The following is a 23,568-nucleotide window of genomic DNA, read 5'->3' on the forward strand; positions in this document are numbered from 1 at the left end:
GACGCAGGTAGACGGACGTTGTTCCGCCGACATGCCCTCTCAGCGAATGACCGAACGATGATCTCCCCATCCAGTCAGTCTCCAGTTCACCGGGTCCCACCGTTGCCGCCAATGGACGTTCCTTGGCTCCTTGGGTACACTATGTACACTACGCAGTCCATGACGAATCTGGCAGATCTGATCTACTGCGCAGTACACTATACTACATACTCCGACATCCCATCCAATCCGGTCCAACTAATCCGATCTGATCGCATTTTTCCAGTCCCTCCTCGTCCCTTCTGCTCCCCTTTCGGCCAATCGCTTCGCGTAGGTGTGGTGCACATGGCATCTTATTACATAGTACATGCACATGTGCACATACACACTGTCCCATGCTGACCCGACAATGATTTCTCGCTCTCCATGGTCCAGAGACTTGAGTTGAAACAGACTTGGGGCGGTCAACAAGACGCGGCACCACGGCGCGGCGACAAGCAAACTGGAATATACACAATACTAGTGTAGCAAGGCGTTATGGCGAGACTGCTGTCCTGGCTGGCAGGGCGATGAAGAAGCGAGCTGAGCGGGGCGGGGCGGGGCGGGGCGGGGGTTCCATGCGGGGGCCGGGGTCGGGTCGCACACCCGTCATTGGATCCACGTGGAGTCCGGGGGAAGAAGGGAATCCAGTCAGCGACTATGTATTTTAACTATAGATCCAATAGCAGAGTTATGCGGCTTGCAAACAGGGCGGCAATATGTCTTGGGTAAAGAATCAAATGTTCGAGTTACCTTCGTCATGGAGTACGGACATCATCGACAAGTTTGCGGGCAACACACCCAGCAGGGCAAGCTCCGAAAGCGAATAGGAAAAGGACCGGGGGGCGGTCGGGGGTCGTCGGGAATTGGAAATTGTTGTTGCTTCTATCGGGTTTTCCTCGCTTTTGTCCTCGCCGGCTCCACCCGCTCCGCTTTCCATGTTCGGGGCACCCGCACGTGTCACACCAAATACCTATGTACATAGAAAACTCCGTCTCTGGCGCCGAAATAGGCTCCTTGAAAATATCAAACAACAAGACCAGATATCAATCATTCTATCACCTCTTTCATAATATGGGGTAACATCATTGTACGGACCACTCTGAACTCGTATTACGATGCCAATCACTTTGTGCTCAAATCGGAGGTAAATTCGTCTCGAAATGAGGTAACCTTCACCGGTCCGTATGTTGTGCCTATTTATGGTTCCTAAAACTATATATAGCGACGTCGAATGCCCGTAATGCTGATCTTTGGTCGAGAGTGGGCAGTTGGGGAGGGGGCCGGTGGCGGCGGCACGGACAATAGAACCCTAACCCACCTCCCAATCTTGGAAGATCCGACATCCCGCTGTGCTTCCGAATTCCCAGACCGCTTTACCACCGCATGGAAGCAAACCATAGCGGAGTTCCATATGGCATGTTCAGGTCATATCATACATCAGAACTCCGGTGTTTTCTATATCAGTTGTCTGGTTTACTTTTGCAAGAGGTCCCGCGAGTCATCCAGCTGCGGTAGGTGTTTGTTTTGTCCCCTACCATAATCACATGCTGAAGATCTTGACATGTTCTTGGTCAGCCGCTTTACTTAGTTTTGTCTGTTTGTATTTGTTTTCTAATGAATTTCGGATCCTCGACCAGAAGGAGCCATGTCGCACCAAGCTCTGAAATGCTATCGACATGTTACAAGCGGAGATTTTGGGTACATGTCCCATGCTTACATGTGAGATGGACGGATGTTGACAGAATGGCGAGCTTTACTCACCCACTTGGCGTGACCATGGAGATGGTACATGGTGTATATGGCTTACCAAAATCTACTGTCGATTTGGAAGCACCACCCGTTCGAGGACTTTAGGGGCTATCAGGATATGTGAAGTGACCAGCAGCTCTACTCTATCAGTTGACATCAACGCACCTAAACTGTCAGCCGAACACTCCTTTCTTCACTTCCAGCTGTCGGTACGTTGCGTTTGTGAAGGCGTTGATGCAAGGACACTAGGTGCCATCCGCCCGGTTCAGCCAGGTTTCCCTTCATCAAGGTCGAGGCCCTTCGGCGACAATGGAGCTGAAACGAGGGGCTCTTGGTGCCCTAAACTTCGGCAGCGATCTGATCAGCAAAAGCAGCGGCCAGGGGACGGGAAGTGTTGCGTTTGCAACCGCCCGCGAGCGATTCGTGCACGTTTTTGCACAAAGTACTAGAAACTGCGGTGATCGAAACCGCTACCTGCTCAAAGTAGACTCGCTAGTTCGCATAGCACAAGCAGAGGGTCGATCTTACGGGCCTTTGGACTCGGGTCTTGTTAGAAGTTGAGTGCTTAACTCGTCAGCCTCAAAAAGGTACTCATTTGTGTCCACCACGCGACTACTCAGGATTGAATATTGTACATACTGCGCGAGACAAGCGTCACCTATTCGGGGGTCCAACTGCGGCGATATGTCCATTGATGTGGCTCATCGAATCTCGACCAGCGTCAATGACTCGAAAAAGGAACCTGGAAGTTTGGAATAAAAGTTTGATCGAAGGCGGAGAGCCCTGGGCCCTTCACACTTCGTTCCATGCTAAGAACCTAGATGCCCCTCTACAGTGCGGCTGCCCCGTGCTTGGGTGGCTCACATCGCTTCAGTTGTTGCCGGTGGCTGATACACGGGCCTGCGTTAACCGTGGCAACCTGAACGCCTCCCCTCCAATTCCCCTCCGTCCCGTCCCTTCCCCTCCCCGCACAAACCCTCCCGTCTGTTATTTTGTACAGGGCAAGCACCGGGCAGGCATGAATCAGACTCACCTCGTTCTTGTTCAGGCATCACACTCGATAATCGAAAACCGCCTAATCAATTAGGATTCGCACGACAACGTGAGTGGATAGATTGGCACCTCAATCGCAGCATTCCTGCTTGTGGGTTAACGGTAGAGGTACGGACACGCGGCGGACCTTCCTTGTCCATCCCCACTACTGCTGCAGAACTTGACCCAGGAACGAAGAAAAATTTATTCCACACACAAATCTCAGTTGCTGGATCCGATCCAATTTGGGAAGGACCACTGTCCCCTCCAATAACTTTTTTTTTCTTCCCTTTTTTTTTTTTTTTTTTTTTCCTTAACCAACCCTCTCCCCACCCGCGCAACCCAACCCCATTTCTTACCACTTTACCTACAGACTGCATCCCGAGGCTGCCATCTTTAGGGTTAGATCTCGACCTCTCTGTGGACCCAGCAACTGGTCATTGGACACCCGCAGGACTCCAGGCATTTACTTTACGCATTCGACGCCAGGCGTGCCATCATCTGCTCTCCTCCGCTCTCTTCCGCTCTCCTCCCCCTCCTGGTTGATTCGCCTTCGTCTGCATCCTTGGTCGTCATCGACAACAGTCTGCACCTTCGATTCATCTTCTCGAGGCCCAGACAGTTCTGACACCTGTTGGACGCCCCGCAAGCGAGATCTTTCCCGAAGGTGTACCCGTGCGCATCGGCAAGAATATTTGCTGTCGAGTCACCAAACACCTTCTCCAAAGATCGTGCTCCTTGTTTCGGCAACGTCTACGTTCTCTCAGACTTCGACCGAGACAAAACCGTGCAACCGAGTCCAGCTGCAGCAACAGTCTGCCCCGCAGTACCCGACATCGAGTCGTCACTCAAGATCGTCAAAGGCCTTAGTGCCGTCAGCAGATTGTCAGAGAGGAGAGGTAATTCTCGCTCTTCTCCGGACATCCGATCATCACCGGCGGCCTTCGTGAGCAGTTTAGCCGAGGCGACCTAGACCAAGTCTGCACGACCGACCGAGCTTCTCCTCGATCAACCTATCGTCTTGCAACTTGCTTAACGCCCGCACTACCCAAAACAAAATGTCGGGCACAACGTTTTCCTACGCACAAGCCGCGAAGGGCCAGGCTGCTAATCAGCCGAGCACCAAGGACGATGTGTCATCAGCCACTGCAGTACCGTCAGCAACCCCCATTGACGCCGAGGTCACCGAGACCTCCGAAGCCGGCAAGACCACCCAATCCCCTGCCGAACAATTGAAGCAGAATGCCGAGTCCTTGTCCGTTATTGCGCCAGCAACGGAAGAGAGCAACAAGACAACTCGTGAGAATGAAGCGGCACCAGCACAGCCTCAGCAGCAGTCAGAGGACAAGATTTCCAGGTCCGTGAGCCGTACTTCCCGGTCGAATGAGAGCACAGACGGCAGGAAAGGCCGGAAGGGCAAGAAGGCTCGGGGCAGTGAGAAAGAGCCTCAGACTGAACAACAAGCTGAGGAGGAGAAGGAGAAGGTCAAGGAGGCGCCCAAGGTTATTCTCTCTGAAGCCCCATTGCCCACAGTCAATATTTGGGCGCAAAGACAGGAAGCACAGGCCGCCAAGTTGAAGACTTCTCCTGCTCCCACCTCCGATGCTGTTTCCGCCGAGGCCAAGAACCAAGACAGCGAGAGTCAAAGCACATCCGTGAATGGCGCGAATGGAGACAAGCCTCACCGGAAGGCCACCGACCTCTCAAGAGCTGCCGATCAACAGCAGCGCAGGAACGGCCCCCGGGGCGCGCGTGTGGACAAGGAGGAAAAGAATGCGGTGGCTTTGCCTCCAGTGGCCGATGCCGCCTCGTGGCCGGACCCGAAGTCCGCGGCCAGCGCTAGCACCGAGGCTCCCAAGGAAAAAGTTCAGGAAAAGACTACCGAGAAGGAACCTCAGGAGGATTCTGGATCTTCCAAGAAGAAGACGTGGGTTGCTGTTGACATTCAGCCTACCGTTGTTTTCAACACGCCGCTGCCACCGCGCGGTTCTAAGACCCGAGGCGGAGCTCGGGGTGGTCGTGAGCAAGGGTCTACAAGGCCACACAACACCAACGCTACCAATGCTTCAAATGTCACTTCCCAGAACGAGAGGGCGCCGACAACCGGCGGTCCTAACGGGCACAAGCGTGCCGGATCTCGCCCCCGTGAGACCAACATGCCTACGCGCGCGAACACCCAAGCTCACATTTCCAAGCGTACCTCTGTCGACGCAGCCTCCTCGAAGGATGCACGTAAACTGTCGGTTTCCGCGAACAACGAGCAAGCTCGCGACTCAGGAGCTGAGACATCCATTGTAAGTCGAAGTTGTCCCCATCCTGCTGTTTATCGCATATCGCAGTTCCGTTATGGTAGTCAGAACCTAATACCCCTTTAGAATGCAACCAAGAAGGGATCGTCCGTCAAGGAAGGACATAATGAGGCTGGAACAACCTCCGAGGCAGGACCATCGTTGTCTTCCCGCTCCCATGAGCGTCATCACAAGGGAACTGACTCCACCAAAGACGGAGCACACCACGGTGTAAACGGCCAGCAGTACTCTGGCCGCGAGGGTCGACCTGAGCGTGGTCGTGGTGGATATCGCGGTCGCGGCGGCCACAATGGCACCTCTGGCTCTCACCAGTCTGGCTATACCGGCAACGGTCAGTATGGCCACTCGTCTTACCAATCACGCCAGCACAACTCCCCGCCCCAGCATGCCGGTCAGTTCTCCGGCTCTTACAATCAGTCAACTAGGGGCAGAGGCAAGTGGACTGGCTCGAACCAAAATGCTGGCCGCAACGGATCCGCCCCTGCTTTTGCACCGAGGATGGCTCAACCCCACGAATACTCTGCGCCTCAGTACCCCGTGCCATATGTGTACTATCCGGCCTACGATCCCATGGTGCCGGTTATCAAGGCCCAGGTCGAGTACTATCTCTCGCTTGAGAACCTTTGCAAGGATACCTTCCTTCGTAGACACATGGATGGCTCCGGCTGGGTGTTTCTGGACGTGATCGCTAGCTTCAGGCGCATGCGCGAACTCAGCAAGGATCGGGAGACCATTCGCTTCGCTTGCTCCCTTTCCGACAAGATCGAGTTTGTCATTGGCGAAGACGGCCAGGAAAGACTACGCAGCAAGGAATCATGGTCTAAGTTTGTGCTTCGGGAAGAAGACCGCCTCGAGCACCTCCGCCACAACGGACCGACGAACTATGCTCCTTACCAGAGCCCATTTCATCAGATGACCCCTTACGGTGCTCCAGTAATTCCCCAGAACTACCCTGTGGCAGCCACGTATGCTGGTTACCCCGAGGACCAGATGTTCCAGGCCGGATACGTGAATCCCCCTCACTACGACCCTGCCTCCAATGGCTCTGCCGTTAATGGTTATCAGCAGTTGTCAGCAGGTGTTCCTGACTACGCGCCCCCGGTGGCTGCGCTCACACTCGAGAGCTTGACAAACCTTTCTGATAATGCCGTTGAACAGATGGTCGTCGTTCTTGCATATGACGACAGGGAAGGCCAGAGCTCTTCCCAAGCCACTGCCGTGGCCGGTTATGAGTCCAATGATTCAGGTCATGAGCAAACTAACGGTGTCAATGGTGCCGCCGTTGAAAATGGGGCGAATGTCGTGGTCTGGCTAGATCGATACAGCCCCGACTCTGCCAATGTTCGTATGGATCGCCAGCCTTACACCGCCATCCGTCAAGCGGCCCTCAACCAGCGTCAAAAGGCCACCGCTGGCGAGACCCCCAAAGAGATGCTGACCCTTTACGAGTTCTGGTCGAAGCTGCTACTCAAGAACTTCAATGACAAGGTGTACTCCGAGTTCCGTACTCTGGCGCTGGAGGATGCGTCAAAGGAGGCCCCAAACAAGCAGGGTCTTAAGTGTCTCCTCGATTACTACAACAACGCTCTGCTCAACAACGATATCGCGAAGCTGTGGCCCCAAGACCGCGCCGCCCCCGAGCTTCTCCAACATCATTTTCAGGACGCACTGAGGGCTGATCGCGCCGGGTCTGCCTAAATTTGCTCCTGTTTGGAACAAGACCGATACGTTATGTGATCCCTTGTCGCGTACGGGGCTGAGGGGTATTCTAAATCGTGGCGTCTCCCTGTGCTGAGAGAGTACGGCTCTCTACCAGTCTTCGTCTACCTTTGACCGCCGACAGAATCACCCATACAATGCCTACCATCTGCCTCTCACGAAGAAGATACTAGGCCTTTCCCGTTTCGACTATCTTCCAATAGGTTCATCTTACAATCGAATGATACACTCGTCGCTACATACGTGTTTCGACATTGGGAATTGGCGTTTTGTTCGATTTTTGTTTTGTTTTCAGTATCAACAGCGGAAGAGAGAGGTGGATCATTCTATACGGTAGAAGACAAAAGACGAACAACATAAGAAGCGAGTTTCTGTCAACCGTTTTGGGGGTGCAGCTTGGAAGTCGCCTAATTGGCGATGAAGCGTCGACAAAGGAAAATGCTGCCACTGGTTCTTCCAGTCGCGCTGTCTACGCGATGCCAATATGACCTCTGAAGCAGGTTGGGTAGTCGGCTGTCTACACCCCTTCTCGGTCACGAAGAACCCTTCACATTTGTTTGACTGGGATCCAGCTGGTATTTCCTCGGGCGGATTCACTTCATGGGTCTGCGTCACCAGCCTGGGAATATCTTTACTCCGTCCTCGGGTCCAAAAGACGTTAGCGATACTTGCACGCGGGTACAACGAAAAAAAAGGGGGGGATGACGGGTTCTTTATTTTCTGCATTTCTTTTACTTGTTCAAGACGGAAAAAGTTTTGTTTCACGCCACATCTCCCTGTACTGTGATCTCCCGATGTTACTCTGCTAAATCGTTGTTGATATGCTTGAGCGAAGCAGACAATCATTTTCTTTTCGTTCTAGAACAATGGTGGTGCTGGAGAAGATGGCATGGAATCACAGATGGTACGACGAGAGAGCAAAATAGGGATATTGACATTTTTCATTCTGCATTTGGAGGGAACAAACGGCGATGGGTATCTTCAACTTGGACTCTCTGCTTACAATACTTTTTTTTTCCTGTTATGGCGGTATGCTGAACATTGTATGATTAGAATTTTAAAGCCTACTTCAGGTATTTTCCTGAAGCAATATGAGTATGTATTTGTGAAATGTATTGTTTGATCGGGGCGATGTTCATGCTTAACACTATCATAACTACCTACTGTATGAAGCACCGCCATTTCTTACTTGGGCTATGTTCATATGTGTGCTATTACAGTAATTACTGAGGCTTTATTATTGCTGGTGCGAAATTTCAGACTCCTTAGTTATCTAACGTGCAGCGGAAAGTCCGTACTAAGTACAGTGCCGTAACCCTTGGTCTGAGCAATACGATCACCTGCAGCCGGGGTTAGGATACTGTACAACTGCATGGAAAATGTGGGGGTGAAGAGCCGTGGTTCACCTGCAGTGCGCTTCGTGTAAAATCCCACGACGCCCATCACCCGCTCCTGTCTGTGCTCGTCAACCTTGCTGGCGGATTCCGTACTTTGGCCTGTTGTTGCTCACTCAGGAATCTCCCACTCCAGCCCACGGGTAATCCACGTCATGGGACAAAGCATTCCCCTGATTGCCGATTCTCCAGGAGCTAGGTACCTTGAACGTGATCACATGTCACAAAATCATCCACGCTAGCCATGCATTGTCTCTCCTCGACCGAACAACACTACGACGACTACCTCTACGTGCACTACATACCTCCTTCCACGTAGTGTGCGTTCGACCGTCAGCCCGTTCACTATATTACCGACAGCGCATTCTCAATTAACCGAAACATCCCCGTTGAGGCGCGGCTAAAAGAGTCTACGGAAAAAAAATTAAAATAAAACAATACGAAGTTTTGCTTGTGGAAGACAGCAGCATCGTCGATATCGAAACCACACTCCGACAACTATCATGGTTACAGTGGATGATAAACCCCGATTGACGGAGGAGGAAAAGAAGCAGAATCATATTCAATCTGGTACGTTTGACATTCGGAAGAAGAGCAACTTGGAATCCTGAACAAGCCAAGACTCCATTGAAACAATCAAACTCCATACCCCCCTTACTACCGCATGCCATATCACATCCCATCTCTTCACAACATTCTCGGAATATCGCTTGGCTTTCATATCTCCATTGGCGGAAAAGTCTCAACAGTAGACTGACAAGATCAACGAAACAGAGCACAAGCGACGGACGCAAATCCGCAATGGCCTTGAAGCCGTCAGCAAGATAGTCCCCGGCTGCGAAAACCTGCAACGGTCCGAGGGCGTTCTGCTCCACAAGTTGGTTGAATTCATGGCGGTCCACATGGAGGAGAGACAGAAGATGATTGAGGAGCTGGAGAGCTTGGGGGAGGAAGTTGATCCTCAGATGAAAGTGTGAGTTGCTTGCTTCTCTTTGTTTCTGCGGGGGCAGACTCCTTTTTCGGTGCCCTGGTATGATGATTTGATTTTTCGCCCCGAGAAGAAGAAATCCAAGCTGACTAAAATCTCTTTTTTGGTGATATAACTAGGTGTCTGAGAAATTTGGATGACTATCATAAGAACAGGAGTAAACCAGAGGAAGGGGCAATGTCTGCTTCGAGGTCGCCAACGAAGGAACCGGGAGAGCAGCCGGGGGAACAGAGGGAGGGGGATGATTCACATGCGGGATATTGAGTGATGACGGAGAGGGAATCAGAGGGAGGGGGAACGGATTCGGATGATCCGATAGGTCGATGGTATCAGGAGGAAGTGGTTATGTTGTTGGCGCGATGCTGCCCGTAACCGGGGGGTTTTGGTGATAGAAGCATTCAGTATATACCCGTTTTTTTTTTGTTGGTTTTTTTTTTTTTTTTTTTTTTTTTTTTTTTTTTTTTTTTTTTTTTTTTTTTTTTTTTGTGTGTGTGTGGTTGCACATAAGATGAGACTTTCAGCAATCGCCCCGGAGAGAATACTCATAAGACGATGTTTGACTCCTCGCTCCGGTCCCGGGCTGATGTCGAATCTTGGAGAAATGCGGTGCCATGGGAAGATGACTTTCTTACGAGCCAACTTCCCTGCACGGGTAGGTCCAGATCATACCTCCATAAGCAACCATCACGAGCTTCGCGCTTTCCTCTGATATGGGGGCTTATCAATTCTCATGGAGCAATGAACCTTCAAGACGTTCTTGGCGCGCCTCGAGAACGCTTCTGCCTCTTCAAGACGGGAGGCATGACCTCGCGACGGCCAGGACCGTGTGTGGAAGGGCGCTGTTAGTGGGCGGTATCTGCCAGTCCCACACGCTGTGGAATTCACTAACAATCACTAACAGATGTAAGTGTCGGTGGGGCATTACATCATCTCATCGGGTTGGCCTGACGGACAAAGCGAGGAACCGCAACACCAGCAAAACGGACCACAGCTTAGTCCGTCTTGAAAGATGACTTGATTAAACGTGAAGCTTTTCTGAGATGCATCAAGTTCGGTCTCTTCAGTTGCCAACTTTTTGGTAATTCTTAGTGAAAAACAATCAATTGCTGCCTAATGATTCCAGCGTGTGCCTTTTACACACCTTGGCTTGATCACAGGGGAGAGATACTGCGCCACCCCACCAACCATTCGGGCCATCGAGGTACTTGATACTACTATGCCACTACGTACCTAGTAGCGTACTTACTGCGTCATTGCCTTCAAACTTGTCCCTCCTCGTTGCCTCGCCCCGCTCATCCAGAGAGGTTGCTAGCTGCCTTTGCTTGGTCTTGGCAGTTCGAGGCAGGGTCGAGGCGTTTCGAGGGAGAACATCGATCAGTCCAACAATCGTACGGCAGTTAAACTGCAGCTGCTGTCAAGGTTTTCCTTAGATGGCGCGCACGACTATCCCGCCAAGACGGTGGAATGGCATAGGCCCACCCAGAGAAGATATCGAGCTTCGGCAGGGCATCATAGGACAAAATTCCGAACGCGATCGTCGTCATGTTGGGGGTATGAACGGACCGCCCGAGCGAATGCAAGTAAAGATTCTTATTCGGTCTTCTCATCGGCCCTGAGATGCCTCTCATCACCACAGGAAAACGGGCATGTCATGTTGGCTTTGACTGTTCCTCCCCTGGTCATCAGTGGGGCCTTCCATATGCTCAGCCGCCCATCTGCGGTCTTCTCTCGTGCTCTTCTCGCCAACCACAAGGCGAGGACTGTCCACTCTGGACCCTGATGACGATAGGGCCTGGTCCCGCCGTGCAATCCAGCTCGCCCACCTCGGTGCCCAGTCACACAAGCATGGCGTCCCCCATACACACAGTCTGTGGATCGCGCCCGAAGAGGGCTCGACTGTCTCGGTTGAGGTGGGGAGGCCGACATGTTCATCTCATGTCTCAACGGTTGCCCGAATTGCTTTGATCACCGTGTCTCATCTCAGTTGACGAGTCTGTTCGGCCTTCTCACTTCTTATACACATCAGTCTTGTTGTCGTATGTACGTCAACGCTTGAAGTCGGTCGTGTGATGCGAACAAAAGTAACTTGAGTACAGAGCCTCTCGATGGATAAATCCACACCATCAGCAGGTTATATTTCCAAGGAAGCTGGAGCGGAGCCAGCCCATGGTTGACTGCTACGTAAAGGTACACTACTCGGTACACCCACTTGTACCATAGCACTTTGCCCAGGGCCCTACCAAGAATATGACCTGACGAGCCCGGCTTACCTGACGGAGTAGGAGGATCTACATCACTCCCATGTATTACTTGGCCCTACTATTCTCGCCCAGCTCGCAGGATCCCCGCCACTTTTCCCTCTTACTTCCTCTTCCCAACACTATCCCCGCTCTTCATCAATACTAGCAAACACCAACGTATCTGTGAACACAGCTCTGGAACGAGCAAGCGACAATACTTCTGATTACAAACACCGAATATTCCGACATGGCATCATACGACCGGTATGACCAACCGGCCCGGGAGCGCTCCCGCTCCACAAGACGCTACTACCGCGAGGAGCGCCGCGATGACAGAGACCCTCGGTACACCGGCGGCGCTGCTGACCAATACCTCAACGCCAACCATGACTTGATTCCACGCCCACGTGAGGATAGTGACCTTTCTGTCGAGGAGATCCGTCGTGATTTCCCGCCGCCCGGGTACTCTACTCGGGATATGCGCCGTGCCCGCTCTGCCGAGCCTGGCTACTATGACGACCACGATGATCCTCGGGCCCGCTCTGGCCGGGACTATGTCTACGACTACGACCGACGAGAGGAGAAGAAGAAGTCTCGTTTGGGCAACAAGGAGCAGCTTATCGCTGCGCTGGCCGGCGCCGCCATTGCCATAGGTGGAAAGGAGCTCTACGACCGCAAGGAAGCCAAAGAGCATGGTTCCGATGTGCATCGCAATGTTCTTGCCTCGGCCGCTATCGGTGCTGCTGGAGCTTTTGCGGGTTATCAAGGCGCAGATTTCTACAACAAGCACAAGGAGAAGAAGGCTCCGCTGGTCCTCAGAGGACGTGACGGCAGACTTGAGTATCGCAACGATGACGAAGTCAGTGCCAAGGACAACAAGGGCCACAAGAACTTCCTCGAGAGTGCCCTTGCCGCTGCTGGTATTGGCAGCACCTTGAAGGCCTTGGCGGGAGGCAGCAGCAGCAGAGATGACAGATCCGATACTAGAAGTGTCAGGAGTCGCCGCAGCAGCCGCTCAAGATCTCGTTCTCGCGGAGGCGATCCGGCCAAAAAGATCCAGAAGGCTGCCATGGCTTCCCTCATTGCCGGTGCCACCGAGGCCTTCCGTGTGTCTAAGGAGCCGGGTGGATGGAAGGGAGAAAAGGCCAAGCGCATCCTTACTGCCGCAGCGGGTGCTGCTACTGTTGATGCTGCCATGAAGGACGATAAGGCGGGCAGCAAGCTCGGTTTGGCCGAATCCGTCATCGGTGGCCTGCTTGGCAACCGTGTGCTAAACGGCTCCAAGAAGAACATTGAGGAGGATGAGAAGACCGGTCGCTCTCGGTCGCGGTCTCGTGCCCGCTCTCGGTCCAAGGGCCCCGGTGGCGGACTCGCCGCTATCGCGACTGCCGGTCTCGGGACCTACGCTGCAAACAAGCTCAGCAGCCGATCCAGGTCCCGACGCCGGAGCACTGATTCATATGACAGCCGCGACGGCTCGCGCGATAGACGTCATCGCAGCCGTAGCCGCAGCGTCGTCGACTCGGCGCGCAAGGGCCTTGCCAAGCTAGGCATCGGAAACGGGCCAGACGACTATGAGCGCGACCGCCACGACCGCAGACATTACGACGACTATGCCGACTCTTCTCGAAGCGGGCGCCGACACCGAGACTACTCAGACGATGAGCGCTCCAGAAGCGGCCGCAGCCGTAGTCGCTCAAGGGGAGGAGGAACTGTGGCAAGGAGACGCGATGCTTCGCGTGGATCAGTCTCCTCATCCGACCTGGGAGATTCGGACGATGACAGGAAGAGAACCAAGAAAATGAGAGGTAAGCAAATGATTACTACAGGATTGGCAGCTGTGGCGACCATCCACGCTGCCCACAACATCTACCAAAGCGTGGAGAAGCACGGCGTACGTAAGAAGGCAGTGAGGGAAGGGGAGTTGAGTCCGGAAGAAGCCAAGAAGCTCAGGCAGAGAGCCATGCTGCAAGATGCCGCATCGGTCGGCATCGCGGCCCTGGGCATCAAGGGCGCCATCTCGGAGATGAAGGAGGCTCGTGAGGTGACGCATGAGACGCATGAGTGGAAGAAGAAGAAAGAGGAAAGGCATCAGAGACGGCTCGAAAGACTGCGGGCAACGGCAAACCAGGCAAATGACTTTGACGGGGACGGCCGTGGCGACATTGTCGACTTCGGCAGACGCAGGGCTGACAACTGGTCTTCTTCAGCGCCGCCCAAGGCGACTCGCCTGGAGGATGGTCCCTATTATACTGATGGGAATCCATACGGTGCCATGCCTCGCAATCCCTCTCCTCCATCGGGCAACAGTCCTGGCAGGAGATGAGTTATGGGCAGGTTTGCCATTGCCCGCTTTATCGTCGTCTGTCACCCGTGCTCTCTAATCTGACCCGACATTCAATCTGCATTCTTGCATCCCCAATTCTACGCGGTACCTCAAGAAACAACAAGAGATCTGGTCACTACTGGGCGTTTGCTCAACTTGAGCGAGGGAGCGCGTGCCTTGCTTGAGCTCATGCTGGTCTAACGAACACCTTGACCGTTAGAGCCCAGCCCCTCCCTCTGCTTGGTTGGACATAGGCGCAAGGGGAAATCTTCCAAACTGCGATGCCTCATCGCTTATTACAGTGCTGTTGCACCTCCTGATATGCTTTGGTTACGATAAACATGACCTTTTTTTTTTTTTTCCTTTTCATCACATACACGAAAAGCTATCAAATGCAGTTGTTTAACCCGTTGACTAATTGTTCTCCCGCTTTCTGCGCAAACAGATCACCGTCGCTAAACATAGTCCCCACTATCTGAACCGATTGAACCGAAAAAGACAGGAAGACCCCGAAATTCAGGGAAATGTGGCGATCCTTGGCAGGGGTTGTAAGCAGGTTTTTTGCGTTGTGCGACTGAGTTCAGGCACGCATGTTGAATCTCGACAAACAGGAACCGTGAGGAATGACGCGCACTCAAACCACTGCAAGTCTGCAACAGCGAAATGATGATTGATGGGAAAACGGTTGTCGGTCGGTGCCGAAACGGCCGGCACCGGCACGGAAACGCGCCGCACACTGGCTGTCTGAGCTGTTCTGGTTGGCTCGCAAGTCACACACATGGATATTTGGATCTCACGAGACTTGGCGTGTGGTTGGTTGGCCTGGCTGCCAAAGGACACAACATGCGGTTATGTCGGCCCCTACATCCTTACACTTCCTATCTTTCGGCATCCATGCATTGCAGCTTGTTCCCACCCTTGCCCACTCTCTGTACCTCTTACTCCAACTTTCTTACACCTGCTGGGCGGCAGCCACAACATGTTTTCGTTCTCTTTCTACTTTTTTCTACCTATTCTTTCCTTTTCATGATGATGATGATGATGGTCAACAGGTTGGGTTTTATGAGGATGATGAAGAAACAGATCAAATCCGAGAGGTTGAGAGAATGACAATGATAAACAATGTATGCCTCTTTGCGAAATATCACTATACATGTATAGAGAGAAAGCCGGTAGTCATTTTCTTTCATGGAGATAAACGATACTTCTTGGACCCATGAATACAAATTGCTGGACATCGACGTCAAGACCACCCTGAGACTCGACGGCTGAGGAAGACCTAATATCCTCCGAGTATCCCAACATGTACAAAGCCATATTTAATCGTACGGGATATGGAACAACCTACCAAGCAGTTGGTTAAAATATAATACACACCTTTTATCAAAGTATGGGGTTTCTATCGTGGTTTGGGTTTTTTATGTGATCTTTATTACCGAGAACGACTCAAGGGATATGTATATGTGGAAATAAAGATCCGCACCATATCGGTTACTGTATTCAGGGGGAAAAGTTCATGAGCTTCTTGGTCTGCGGCCTGACATAATATTGCATCTCCTACACTAGCTCCTCCCTCACTGAGCCGCTTCATCGACAGCAGCAGCACCACCAGCACCCCCCGCGGCCTGCTGTTTCCAAGCATTCGCCATGGCCAACAGACTCGACAAGTTCTTGGTCTGCTGATCATCAGCCGGGAAGATATAGTCGACATATTCCTCCCAAGTATCATCCTCCAGCTTACGCTTCTTCTTGGTCTTCCTAGGCATTTGTTTCTGAATCTTCTCGATATCCTCCGCCGACCCATGTGTCTTCTCAAACGCCAACCACGCGTTGAGCAGCGACACCCGCTCGGCCTTGAGCTCGCGCTCCTTCATGCTCTTGTGCGCCCTTTCAAAGATCTTGCGAGCACGTGCCTTGGCCTCTTCGCTAACAGGCTTCTCTTCCACCTCCTCCTCCGTCTCCTCCTCCTCCTCAGCCTCGTCGGGTATGTTGATCTCGAACTGGGCGTAACTGATCCAGACCTTGGGGTGGTCGGCCTTCTCGAGCAGGCGCTCGTACAGGGCACGCGTCCGCTCGTACTCGCCCTCTTCTTCCTCGAAATCGATGTACGCCTTCCATACCACCTCGGGCATGTCTAGGATCGGCTGCGAGACAGCGAGCTCGAAGATGGCGCGGGTGCGCTCGAGATCGTCGAGACCACGTTCCAGCTCGGCCCACTTGATCCATGTTTGGCAGTTGGCCGGGTTGTACATGACATGCTTTTCGTAGAGGGTGCGGCAGCGCTCGAACTCGTAGAGCTTCTGCTCGAGGAGGATGTACTCCTTGAAGATCTTGTCTTTGGGGCACATGCCGATGGCGCGGCCGAGGGTTTTGCGGGCCGTCGTTAGTTGGCCCTGTCGGATCTCGAAGTGCGCCTTGGCAACCCACACTTTGGCAAAGGTGAACTTCTTGTGGGGGATCAGGTTCAGACAGGTGTCGTAGATCTGGCGGGCTCGCCCGATATCCTTTGTTTCCCTCTCCTCCCATATCGCGTAAAAGAGGAAGAGGAAAATGTACCGCCTCCAGTGTCGCTTCTCTTGGGTTGGCGGTACTTGAGCAATGGCTCGCTCGTAGACTTCTCTGGTCCGGTCGACATCTCCTCCGCTCTCCTCAAGTCGCGCAAAGTCAAACCAGACGTCGTAGTTCTTTGCGTTCTCCTTGACTTGCTCCTCGTACAGTCTCCTCCTCTTTGTGAGAATGACGTCCTCCACGCCCTCCTTGTCGCCAAACTGCTTTTCAAATGTGGTGTAGTGGGCATGTAGCGTCATCGACTTGGACCGAGGCAAGTTGTCGAGGCCAAACTTGTAGATGGCACGGGCCCGCTCATACTCACGCAGACGGGCCTCGTACCGGGCGAAGGCGATGAATATCCTCTCGTCAACGGCATCGTCGCCTAGCGTTTCAGCAATTGTCTGGATAGCTGTCTGGAAGACCTCGCGCACCGTGTCGGAGGTCCCATATTCCTCTTCAAACTTGGCCCACTTGAGCCACGTCCTCGGTTCCGGATGGACGGCGGTAAAAGCCCTGAAGATCTCCCTTGCCCTGTCGAACTCGCCGTATCGTTTTTCTAGACGGATATAAGCACTCCACGCCTGCTCATCTGGCTGCCACTTCATCCACCGGTCAAAGACTTGTCTGGTTCCCGGAATGTCGCCGAGCATCTCCATGACGTAGAGATACTGGTACCAAAGAGACGTGACTCTGGGCAGCCGCGTGACAGCGCGGTCCAACAGATTGCGTGCATGGTTGATGTTACGGTTCTTGATCTCTGCTTGAACGTATCGGATCCAGAGTTCTGTTTGAGCATATCGTTAGCGACTGATGTGCGCCACAACCAACAGCACATGGACACTTTGAGTTTAGACAAACATACGAGTATTGTTGGGATGTACATCCAGAGCGCGCTCGAACACGGAGCGCGCTCTCGCAAACTCCTTCTGTTCTAGCTCCCATTGAGCATACTGGAGCCAATTCGATAGACGAACTCGGTTACGCCGCACGTAATCCTCAAACTCCTTGCGCTTACGACCCTGGTATTCCTTGAGCTCCTCGAGGTCGGCAAAGCGCTGTGTCGGGGTCTGGAGGTTGACTTCCTGGCGGTCGACGGCCTCGCGCAGCAGCTGCTCGGCCGAGATCTGTACAGGCGCAGGGGCCTTATTCTTCACCCGTGGCGGGCCGCGCGATGACTCCATTGTGAAGATGAGCGTAAAAAGTGGCGATCTGCAGATGTTGGCGTGGTGTTGTAAGTTCGGTTTCTTAATGAGATTTTGGCTCTGGACGCAACAGCAGCCAGCCACTGAACTACCAGGTTGAGGACGCGCTGCGATTGATGGACCGTGGCTCGATGCCCCTGCCTAAATACCTACCTTGCTGCACAGTAGGTACACTTTGCCCTCATCATGTCATTGTACCGATAGGTAGATAGTAGCTACATGTCTGACCTAGCGCTCACAAGACGGCGCTGAGCCGCTGGAAGGCCGCTGTATCAGGTGTGGCTGCCAACTACCCAAGTTGAGGTAGCACGTACACTATCTACCTAGGCAGTACTGCACCAGTTACTTATCGGCCACATACCACGCCGCACTGTGTACGACCGGCAGGCAAAGCACTGGCGCAATGAGGTCTACACAGTACGCTAGGCCGTGATGCAACGCCGCGGTCTCTTGCCTCCATTCTTCCCAAAAACCAAAACAAGTCGACGACAACACATCGAACTCTTTTCAATTCCTTTCTTCAGCGCACGACAGCTGTTGTACCTGTATCAGCGACTATCCCGCTTACTACTGAAACTAACTACCTTGAGACCCCAACAGTCGCCGAATATTCTGCCCAGGAAATAGGGTTTTGCCAATATGTCGTCCACTCTCGACGAGCTCCTCCAGGACTTTGAGGACTCTGGCTCCGAGGCCGGTGGCGAGGAGTATGGCGATGGCCTTCTAGGTGATGGTGTTGACACGACTGGAGGCTCAGGCGTGGACGACGCACATGTACCGATAAATGATGAGGACCAAGATGAAGGCATGGGCGACGAGGAGGGCGAGGACGAAGACGAAGCTATGGATGGCGTCGGTGCCGACGACTCGAATGCTGTAGAAGATCCCGAGGAAGCAAAAGCCAAGGTTGAGAAGATGCATCTGGGAGGAGTGCGAGATGTTCGAACCGTTGCGACTCTTATGAAGTCTCTGAAGCCAGTACTCGAGGTTAGTTCCCTTATACCCGTTTGCGGTGTTCCCTTTGAACATGGAAAAGCGTTTACATCTTATTTGAGCAATAGCCCTGACAGTCTGGATCGAACGTTGCAGAAAATCGCACACTATCAAGCACAACCCGCTCAGGCCAACGACGTCGGCCATGTCGAAGATCACCCGGAATACAACCTCTTGACCAACGCCAATAGACTGTCTACTCTGATAGACAGTGAGGTGGCCCTTGTCCACAAGTTTGTGAGGGATCACTTCTCCGCCAGATTTGCCGCACTCGAGTCGCTATTACCGAACCCAATCGAATACTGCAAGGTTGTTGCCATCTTGGGCAACTCCCCAATGGACTCGGAGAGCATGAAAGCGTTGCAGCTTTCCACCGATAACCCCCTGGGGTTAACTCTCAAGTCAGTTCTTGACGGACCAACCTTGATGATCGTCACGGTGGAAGCTACGGTTTCCAAGGGCCAATTTCTGGGCGAAAATGAGATCCAGCGCGTCACAGAAGCGTGCTTGATGGTGGTCGATCTTGATAAGGCTAAGAAGACCCTCACTGAGTACGTACAGTCTCGCATGAACATCTTTGCGCCGAACTTGACGGCTCTCATCGGTTCCCTCACAGCAGCACAGCTTCTTAACCAAGCCGGCGGCCTGACTGGCCTTTCCAAAACTCCGGCCTGCAACCTCCCGGCTTGGGGCTCCAAGAAACAGACAAGTTCTGCTCTTGCTACCAATGTCGGCATCAGACAACAGGGCTTCATCTACCAGTCAGACATCATTCGTGGGATTCCAACCGACCTCAAGAAACAGGCTATGAAGATGTTTGCAAACAAGATTGTCATGTGCGCGCGTACCGACTGCTTTCACCAGTTCAGGGATGGGTCAGAAGGCGAACGACTGAAGGACGAATGTCTAGACCGCCTAGATAAGTTGCAGCAAAAGCCAAACAGCAAGGGCGCACGCGCTCTCCCGGCACCCGACGACAAGCCGAGTAGAAAGCGTGGTGGCCGACGTGCTCGTAAAGCCAAGGAGGCCACGGCCATGACGGAATTGCGCAAGGCTCAGAACCGTATGGCCTTTGGCAAAGAGGAGAAGGAAGTCGGTTATGGCACGGGCGATTCTACTGCTGGCATGGGCATGATCGGTCAGCGCGACGATGGACGTCTACGGGTCACGCAAATCGACCAGCGCACGCGTGCCAAGTTGAGTGCAAAGAGCAAGGGCTGGGGTGGCGCCAGCTCGCTCAATGGCGGCGCCGCATCATCTCTCAGAGGGCTTGCTGGCGGTGGCAGCGGCATTGGCAACATCAATTTGGCTGCCAGCAAGGGCTTGCGCACGTCAGGCGTTGGTACCACGGTGGGTAGCGCCACCGCCGGAACGGTATCGTCGTTGGCGTTTACGCCTATGCAAGGCTTAGAGCTCGTTGATCCAAAGGTGCAATACGAGCTTAGCAGGAAGCGCAAAGCCGACGAGGACCGCTGGTTCAAGGGCGGCACATTCACCCAAGTTGGCAACTCGGGTGGCGCCGGTGAATTCAAGAAGCCTGCATTGCCCCCAAGTAAGAGGCAAGATACGGGAGCGACGAAGTGATACCTGTACATGGAGTCGGTGGACGAACCGGCCGATGAAAGCGTACACGCCAGTGATCAAGCGTAGTCCCCTAACCTCAATCCCGTTGGGGTGGCTCAGTGTGTCCCTGGTCAGTTGGATACTCTGAAGGGGGGAAGTATCCGAGCCAATACCGGCTAAGCTGAAGTTTGCACAACTCATATCATTCTAGATTATAATCATAACGTGGACTCGGCGACTTTTTGAGGGCCATGCTGCTAGGGGGAAAGAAATTCAGGGAAGTGATCACATTCCATTTGCGACAAAGGCTTTTCTCCTGTACTTTGGTTGATGTTATGTTGCTGTACATGCATCGTCTTATCGTGTTGATGTTCCACTGTTAACCTAAGCCAATTCATAGGAGAGGGAACGAGTTTACCTGTCTCATGCACTACGACTGCTAGTGAATCTATAATGTAGACATAGGAATCCGTATATCTTACAAAATCCCATGTTTGTTTTGAAACAGAACATCGATGACATCCTCCTGATTCAATTAGGCATACCGAGACCCTGAAGACAGACGGCTCGAATAATTTAAGTATACGGTATGCTTTCCTTCGGCATGGCCATGTTTAAGGCTATGCGTGCGTCTGACACTCACCAGGGCATGCCTTCCGAACACAAACAACAGAGAAGGCACGCAGAAGTACCGGCCCTTACACAAAGAACAGTTGCGCCGCTGCTTGTCCGTTTGTCTGTTGTCTTTGGCTGCAGACGAAGTCCAGACCGGTTGTGTCACGACATACTTGTCTGTCAGTATGACCGTCAACAAGTAGAATGGCATCCTATCGTGCCATGTCGGTTTAGGACATCTTTTGAAGTAGTCAAGGTAGTCAAGGGTATCGTTGGCTTGTAATACATACCTGATCCCAACTTGGGGGTGGGGCTCCATCTAATCTCTTTTATCTCAAGTCCTCGAGAGAAAGAAAGGAAAGGCAAAAACAACACCAGACAAAAAATACAAAAAGAAAAAAAAAAGAACAAAAGGCGAAAGAAAGAAGAAGAAAAAGAAAAAGTAAAGAAAGTGAAAAACAAGCTCCAAAAGAACGAGGAAACATAGAGGGGGAGAGTAAAGCACCAAATAGATTGCCATACCGGGGCCCCGCAGTGCCCCCCTTGTTTTCCACTTCTCACAGACGGGAAAGTTGTTGAACAAAAAGTGTTGATCACTTTCCCCATTAGCCCTAAACAGAATTCGCGCAGAATCCGGTAGGCCTGTATGCTTGGCACTATGGCATTCTTAAAAAATTGCCATGTTCCACAAGAGCAACAGCGCAGAATGCCATGGTCAGCTTGGGAACGTGCTTGGCTGGAGCTTGGGGTATCTAGTGTGTAGTGTAGTGTAGATGTGATGGATGTGTGTGCGTATGTGCGTGTGTGTCCGCATTCCACAGTTCGCTGGTTCGCTTGTACATGGTATCACAGGACTATCCAAGGGTCAAGGGAAGAAAAGAAAGGGGTCAGAAGGGGTCAAGTGTTAAGTTGCATGGTGCCTTGTGCGGCCGATGATCTTTGCAGTGGTTGAGAGCGGGGACTGACAGTTACATACTGAATTTTTTCGAGAACATCTCGATCTGATGGATCCCCTTTCTTTTTTTTTTTTTTTTTTTTTTTTCTTTTGTCAAGGCAGGGCTTTCTTCGCCTCTTTCTTCTTTTTTCGCCTTTTCGCTTTTTTCGGTGGGAGTCTAGAGGCAGGTGCACAATACACGACACTAGTTCCGGCTGTCCTCCCCTGCTGTCTTCGCAAGCCGTCCAAGCCATCCCCATACATAACTGGCTCTTTTTCTTGACTATCCGGTTCGCCTCCAGCAGACAAAGGTTCACTGCCCCTCCATCATCGAGATCTGCATGGGGGACGGAAAGCTAAGGGAGCGTCATCACACCTACCTCTTTCTGCCTGCCGTGGGAAATTAATTTTGTTCGTTGAAGTCCTGTGCATTCTTGAATGGAACCTAGGTATTCTATGGCGATGCCATCCCGAGCTAACTTCAGGCTGAGTCACATGAACATACACTTACACCATGAAATATAGATGGATAGCTGCAAGCTGCATTTTCATGTTCAAAATACAAAATCGGGATGTTACTGCAGGTCCCTGGAAAGCCAAGTCGAGTAGGTATCCCAAGCCCCACGGCATTCTGTGCCATTGAATGCTTTTTCTCGATCACACCTCTTACATCCTTGACGAATGACAAGGGGCGTGAATGTTCCTTATAGCATTGGCTGGGTTGGGTTGCCGTCCTTATCGCGGCGGAAAGTCATGCACCGGGAAAGACCCTAGCGAGGGGCAAGAAGGGGTCAAACAGATTGCTCTTTCTTTGCTTTTTCTGTTCTTTTCCTGTTGCGGATGGTCCCGTCATCCTTCCCACAAAAGGTGTTGGATGAGCAATCGAGACAACTTTCTTCCACTCTCTGCTCTGTCAGCGAAAAGTTCGGCGGCTCGGCGAAGCGAGGATGGGAAGCTACTTACTAGTGTAGTGTGTACACACCTCTGCAGGCCTTCAAAAGGTTATAGCGCGGTGAATGGCAAAGTGACCATAACTTGGGCCCCCATGAATATTGTAGTGCAAGGTAGCTATACCACGCTAACCCTTTATATCCCGGCAGAGATGTGCTTATACATCCATTGTATGTATGCACAGCACACAAGCATGCTGCTGTATGGCCCGCCCAGGATGAGAAGAAGAAGGAAAAGGGACAAAAAAAAGACCTCTCCGTTTCGCACCAGTAGTACTACTGCATAGGGAATATGGCTGGCACATGGTAATCTTACTTGACAAGCGATCTTTTGCTCGACCTGGCTGTCTCTGCTTGACGGTAAGAGGAAGGCATCAGATTCCTGTTATTAAACCACTTAGGTGGATGATTGTTGCATCGAAGGTACAGTAGAATTCCCTGAAATTGCATGCAATTCAGATACTATGGGCGATGGCCAAAAGCTATACACTAACCAGATGATACGTTCCAAAAAAAAAAAAGAGAGCTGGCTTTTGTTGGGAGACAGCGATTCGTGACCGCGCACGCCTACGCAGGCAGTTTGAGGCTATATTTCGGTGTATATGTATACACTACAATTTCTGGAGGATGCAAGTTACACAAGGATGCAGTTGCAGAGGTTTCTTTTGTAGCGAAACGAGAGTTTTCGGTTCGGCAAGCACTATTTGCCAAGGACTTTTGAGTTGAGCGGCGTTATTGCGCTGGCCATCAGGGATCCCTTTGAATTTTATGCTGTGCGCCGCCAAGGGTGGGTGACGGGTGGGTGTTGACGACGACTGCCCAAGAAGCGCACATGGAAACATAATCTTCCATCTCAGCGACTGCGTTCGGTGAAAGAAGAGGAAGGACGCACCAATTCTGTTGAACTATGAAACTGCAGTGGAAGGATTTGATTTGAAAGCAGCATAAGTACCTTTAGGATGAGTACTTCTTCAACACAACTG

At 52.2% G+C, this 23,568-nt stretch overlaps 6 protein-coding genes across 6 annotated transcripts; 4 read left to right on the forward strand and 2 right to left on the reverse strand.

Annotated features, from left to right (window-relative positions):
- Positions 1 to 3,531: 3,531 nt before the first annotated feature.
- B0T23DRAFT_183284 (uncharacterized protein) lies at positions 3,532 to 6,980 on the forward strand. Its single transcript, XM_062833102.1, has 2 exons — positions 3,532 to 5,096; positions 5,178 to 6,980. The coding sequence occupies exons 1-2, from the start codon at positions 3,861 to 3,863 to the stop codon at positions 6,807 to 6,809; spliced, it is 2,868 nt and encodes a 955-aa protein (XP_062690435.1). The 5' UTR covers positions 3,532 to 3,860; the 3' UTR covers positions 6,810 to 6,980.
- Positions 6,981 to 8,253: 1,273 nt separating this feature from the next.
- On the forward strand, positions 8,254 to 9,662 carry B0T23DRAFT_383760 (uncharacterized protein). Its single transcript, XM_062837427.1, has 3 exons — positions 8,254 to 8,794; positions 8,999 to 9,197; positions 9,332 to 9,662. The coding sequence occupies exons 1-3, from the start codon at positions 8,728 to 8,730 to the stop codon at positions 9,474 to 9,476; spliced, it is 411 nt and encodes a 136-aa protein (XP_062690436.1). The 5' UTR covers positions 8,254 to 8,727; the 3' UTR covers positions 9,477 to 9,662.
- Positions 9,663 to 11,699: 2,037 nt separating this feature from the next.
- B0T23DRAFT_397350 (uncharacterized protein) lies at positions 11,700 to 13,778 on the forward strand (the record flags this gene model as incomplete). Its single annotated transcript, XM_062838296.1, has 2 exons — positions 11,700 to 13,260; positions 13,291 to 13,778. 2 exons carry the CDS (start codon positions 11,700 to 11,702, stop codon positions 13,776 to 13,778), a joined length of 2,049 nt encoding a protein of 682 aa, XP_062690437.1.
- A 1,010-nt stretch (positions 13,779 to 14,788) lies between these two features.
- On the reverse strand, positions 14,789 to 14,968 carry B0T23DRAFT_320424 (uncharacterized protein; the record flags this gene model as incomplete). The annotated part of the gene is made up of 1 exon (XM_062835169.1): positions 14,789 to 14,968. One exon carries the CDS (start codon positions 14,966 to 14,968, stop codon positions 14,789 to 14,791), a length of 180 nt encoding a protein of 59 aa, XP_062690438.1.
- A 189-nt stretch (positions 14,969 to 15,157) lies between these two features.
- On the reverse strand, positions 15,158 to 17,614 carry B0T23DRAFT_183338 (Pre-mRNA-splicing factor clf-1). Its single transcript, XM_062833103.1, has 2 exons — positions 17,191 to 17,614; positions 15,158 to 17,112 (listed from the first exon to the last, which is right to left on the reverse strand). Exons 1-2 carry the CDS (start codon positions 17,507 to 17,509, stop codon positions 15,353 to 15,355), a joined length of 2,079 nt encoding a protein of 692 aa, XP_062690439.1. The 5' UTR covers positions 17,510 to 17,614; the 3' UTR covers positions 15,158 to 15,352.
- Positions 17,615 to 17,995: 381 nt separating this feature from the next.
- On the forward strand, positions 17,996 to 20,364 carry B0T23DRAFT_183364 (uncharacterized protein). The gene is made up of 2 exons (XM_062833104.1): positions 17,996 to 18,517; positions 18,620 to 20,364. Exons 1-2 carry the CDS (start codon positions 18,170 to 18,172, stop codon positions 20,105 to 20,107), a joined length of 1,836 nt encoding a protein of 611 aa, XP_062690440.1. The 5' UTR covers positions 17,996 to 18,169; the 3' UTR covers positions 20,108 to 20,364.
- Positions 20,365 to 23,568: the final 3,204 nt, after the last annotated feature.

Source organism: Neurospora hispaniola, assembly GCF_033458365.1.
Source record: "Neurospora hispaniola strain FGSC 10403 chromosome Unknown B0T23scaffold_6, whole genome shotgun sequence".
In the NCBI taxonomy this organism is placed as follows: Eukaryota; Fungi; Ascomycota; class Sordariomycetes; order Sordariales; family Sordariaceae; genus Neurospora; species Neurospora hispaniola.

What these genes read in the sequence shown, in the direction of transcription:
- B0T23DRAFT_183284 (XM_062833102.1), top strand. Translation starts at nt 3,861, where the DNA reads ATGTCGGGCACAACGTTTTCCTACGCACAAGCCGCGAAGGGCCAGGCT. An exon ending in CAGGAGCTGAGACATCCATT is followed by an intron (nt 5,097 to 5,177) that starts GTAAGTCGAAGT and finishes ATACCCCTTTAG; the next exon opens with AATGCAACCAAGAAGGGATC.
- B0T23DRAFT_383760 (XM_062837427.1), top strand. Translation starts at nt 8,728, where the DNA reads ATGGTTACAGTGGATGATAAACCCCGATTGACGGAGGAGGAAAAGAAG. An exon ending in GCAGAATCATATTCAATCTG is followed by an intron (nt 8,795 to 8,998) that starts GTACGTTTGACA and finishes TCAACGAAACAG; the next exon opens with AGCACAAGCGACGGACGCAA. An exon ending in GTTGATCCTCAGATGAAAGT is followed by an intron (nt 9,198 to 9,331) that starts GTGAGTTGCTTG and finishes TGATATAACTAG; the next exon opens with GTGTCTGAGAAATTTGGATG.
- B0T23DRAFT_183338 (XM_062833103.1), bottom strand. Translation starts at nt 17,509, where the DNA reads ATGGAGTCATCGCGCGGCCCGCCACGGGTGAAGAATAAGGCCCCTGCG. An exon ending in TGTACATCCCAACAATACTC is followed by an intron (nt 17,113 to 17,190) that starts GTATGTTTGTCT and finishes ATGCTCAAACAG; the next exon opens with AACTCTGGATCCGATACGTT.
- B0T23DRAFT_183364 (XM_062833104.1), top strand. Translation starts at nt 18,170, where the DNA reads ATGTCGTCCACTCTCGACGAGCTCCTCCAGGACTTTGAGGACTCTGGC. An exon ending in CTCTGAAGCCAGTACTCGAG is followed by an intron (nt 18,518 to 18,619) that starts GTTAGTTCCCTT and finishes CGAACGTTGCAG; the next exon opens with AAAATCGCACACTATCAAGC.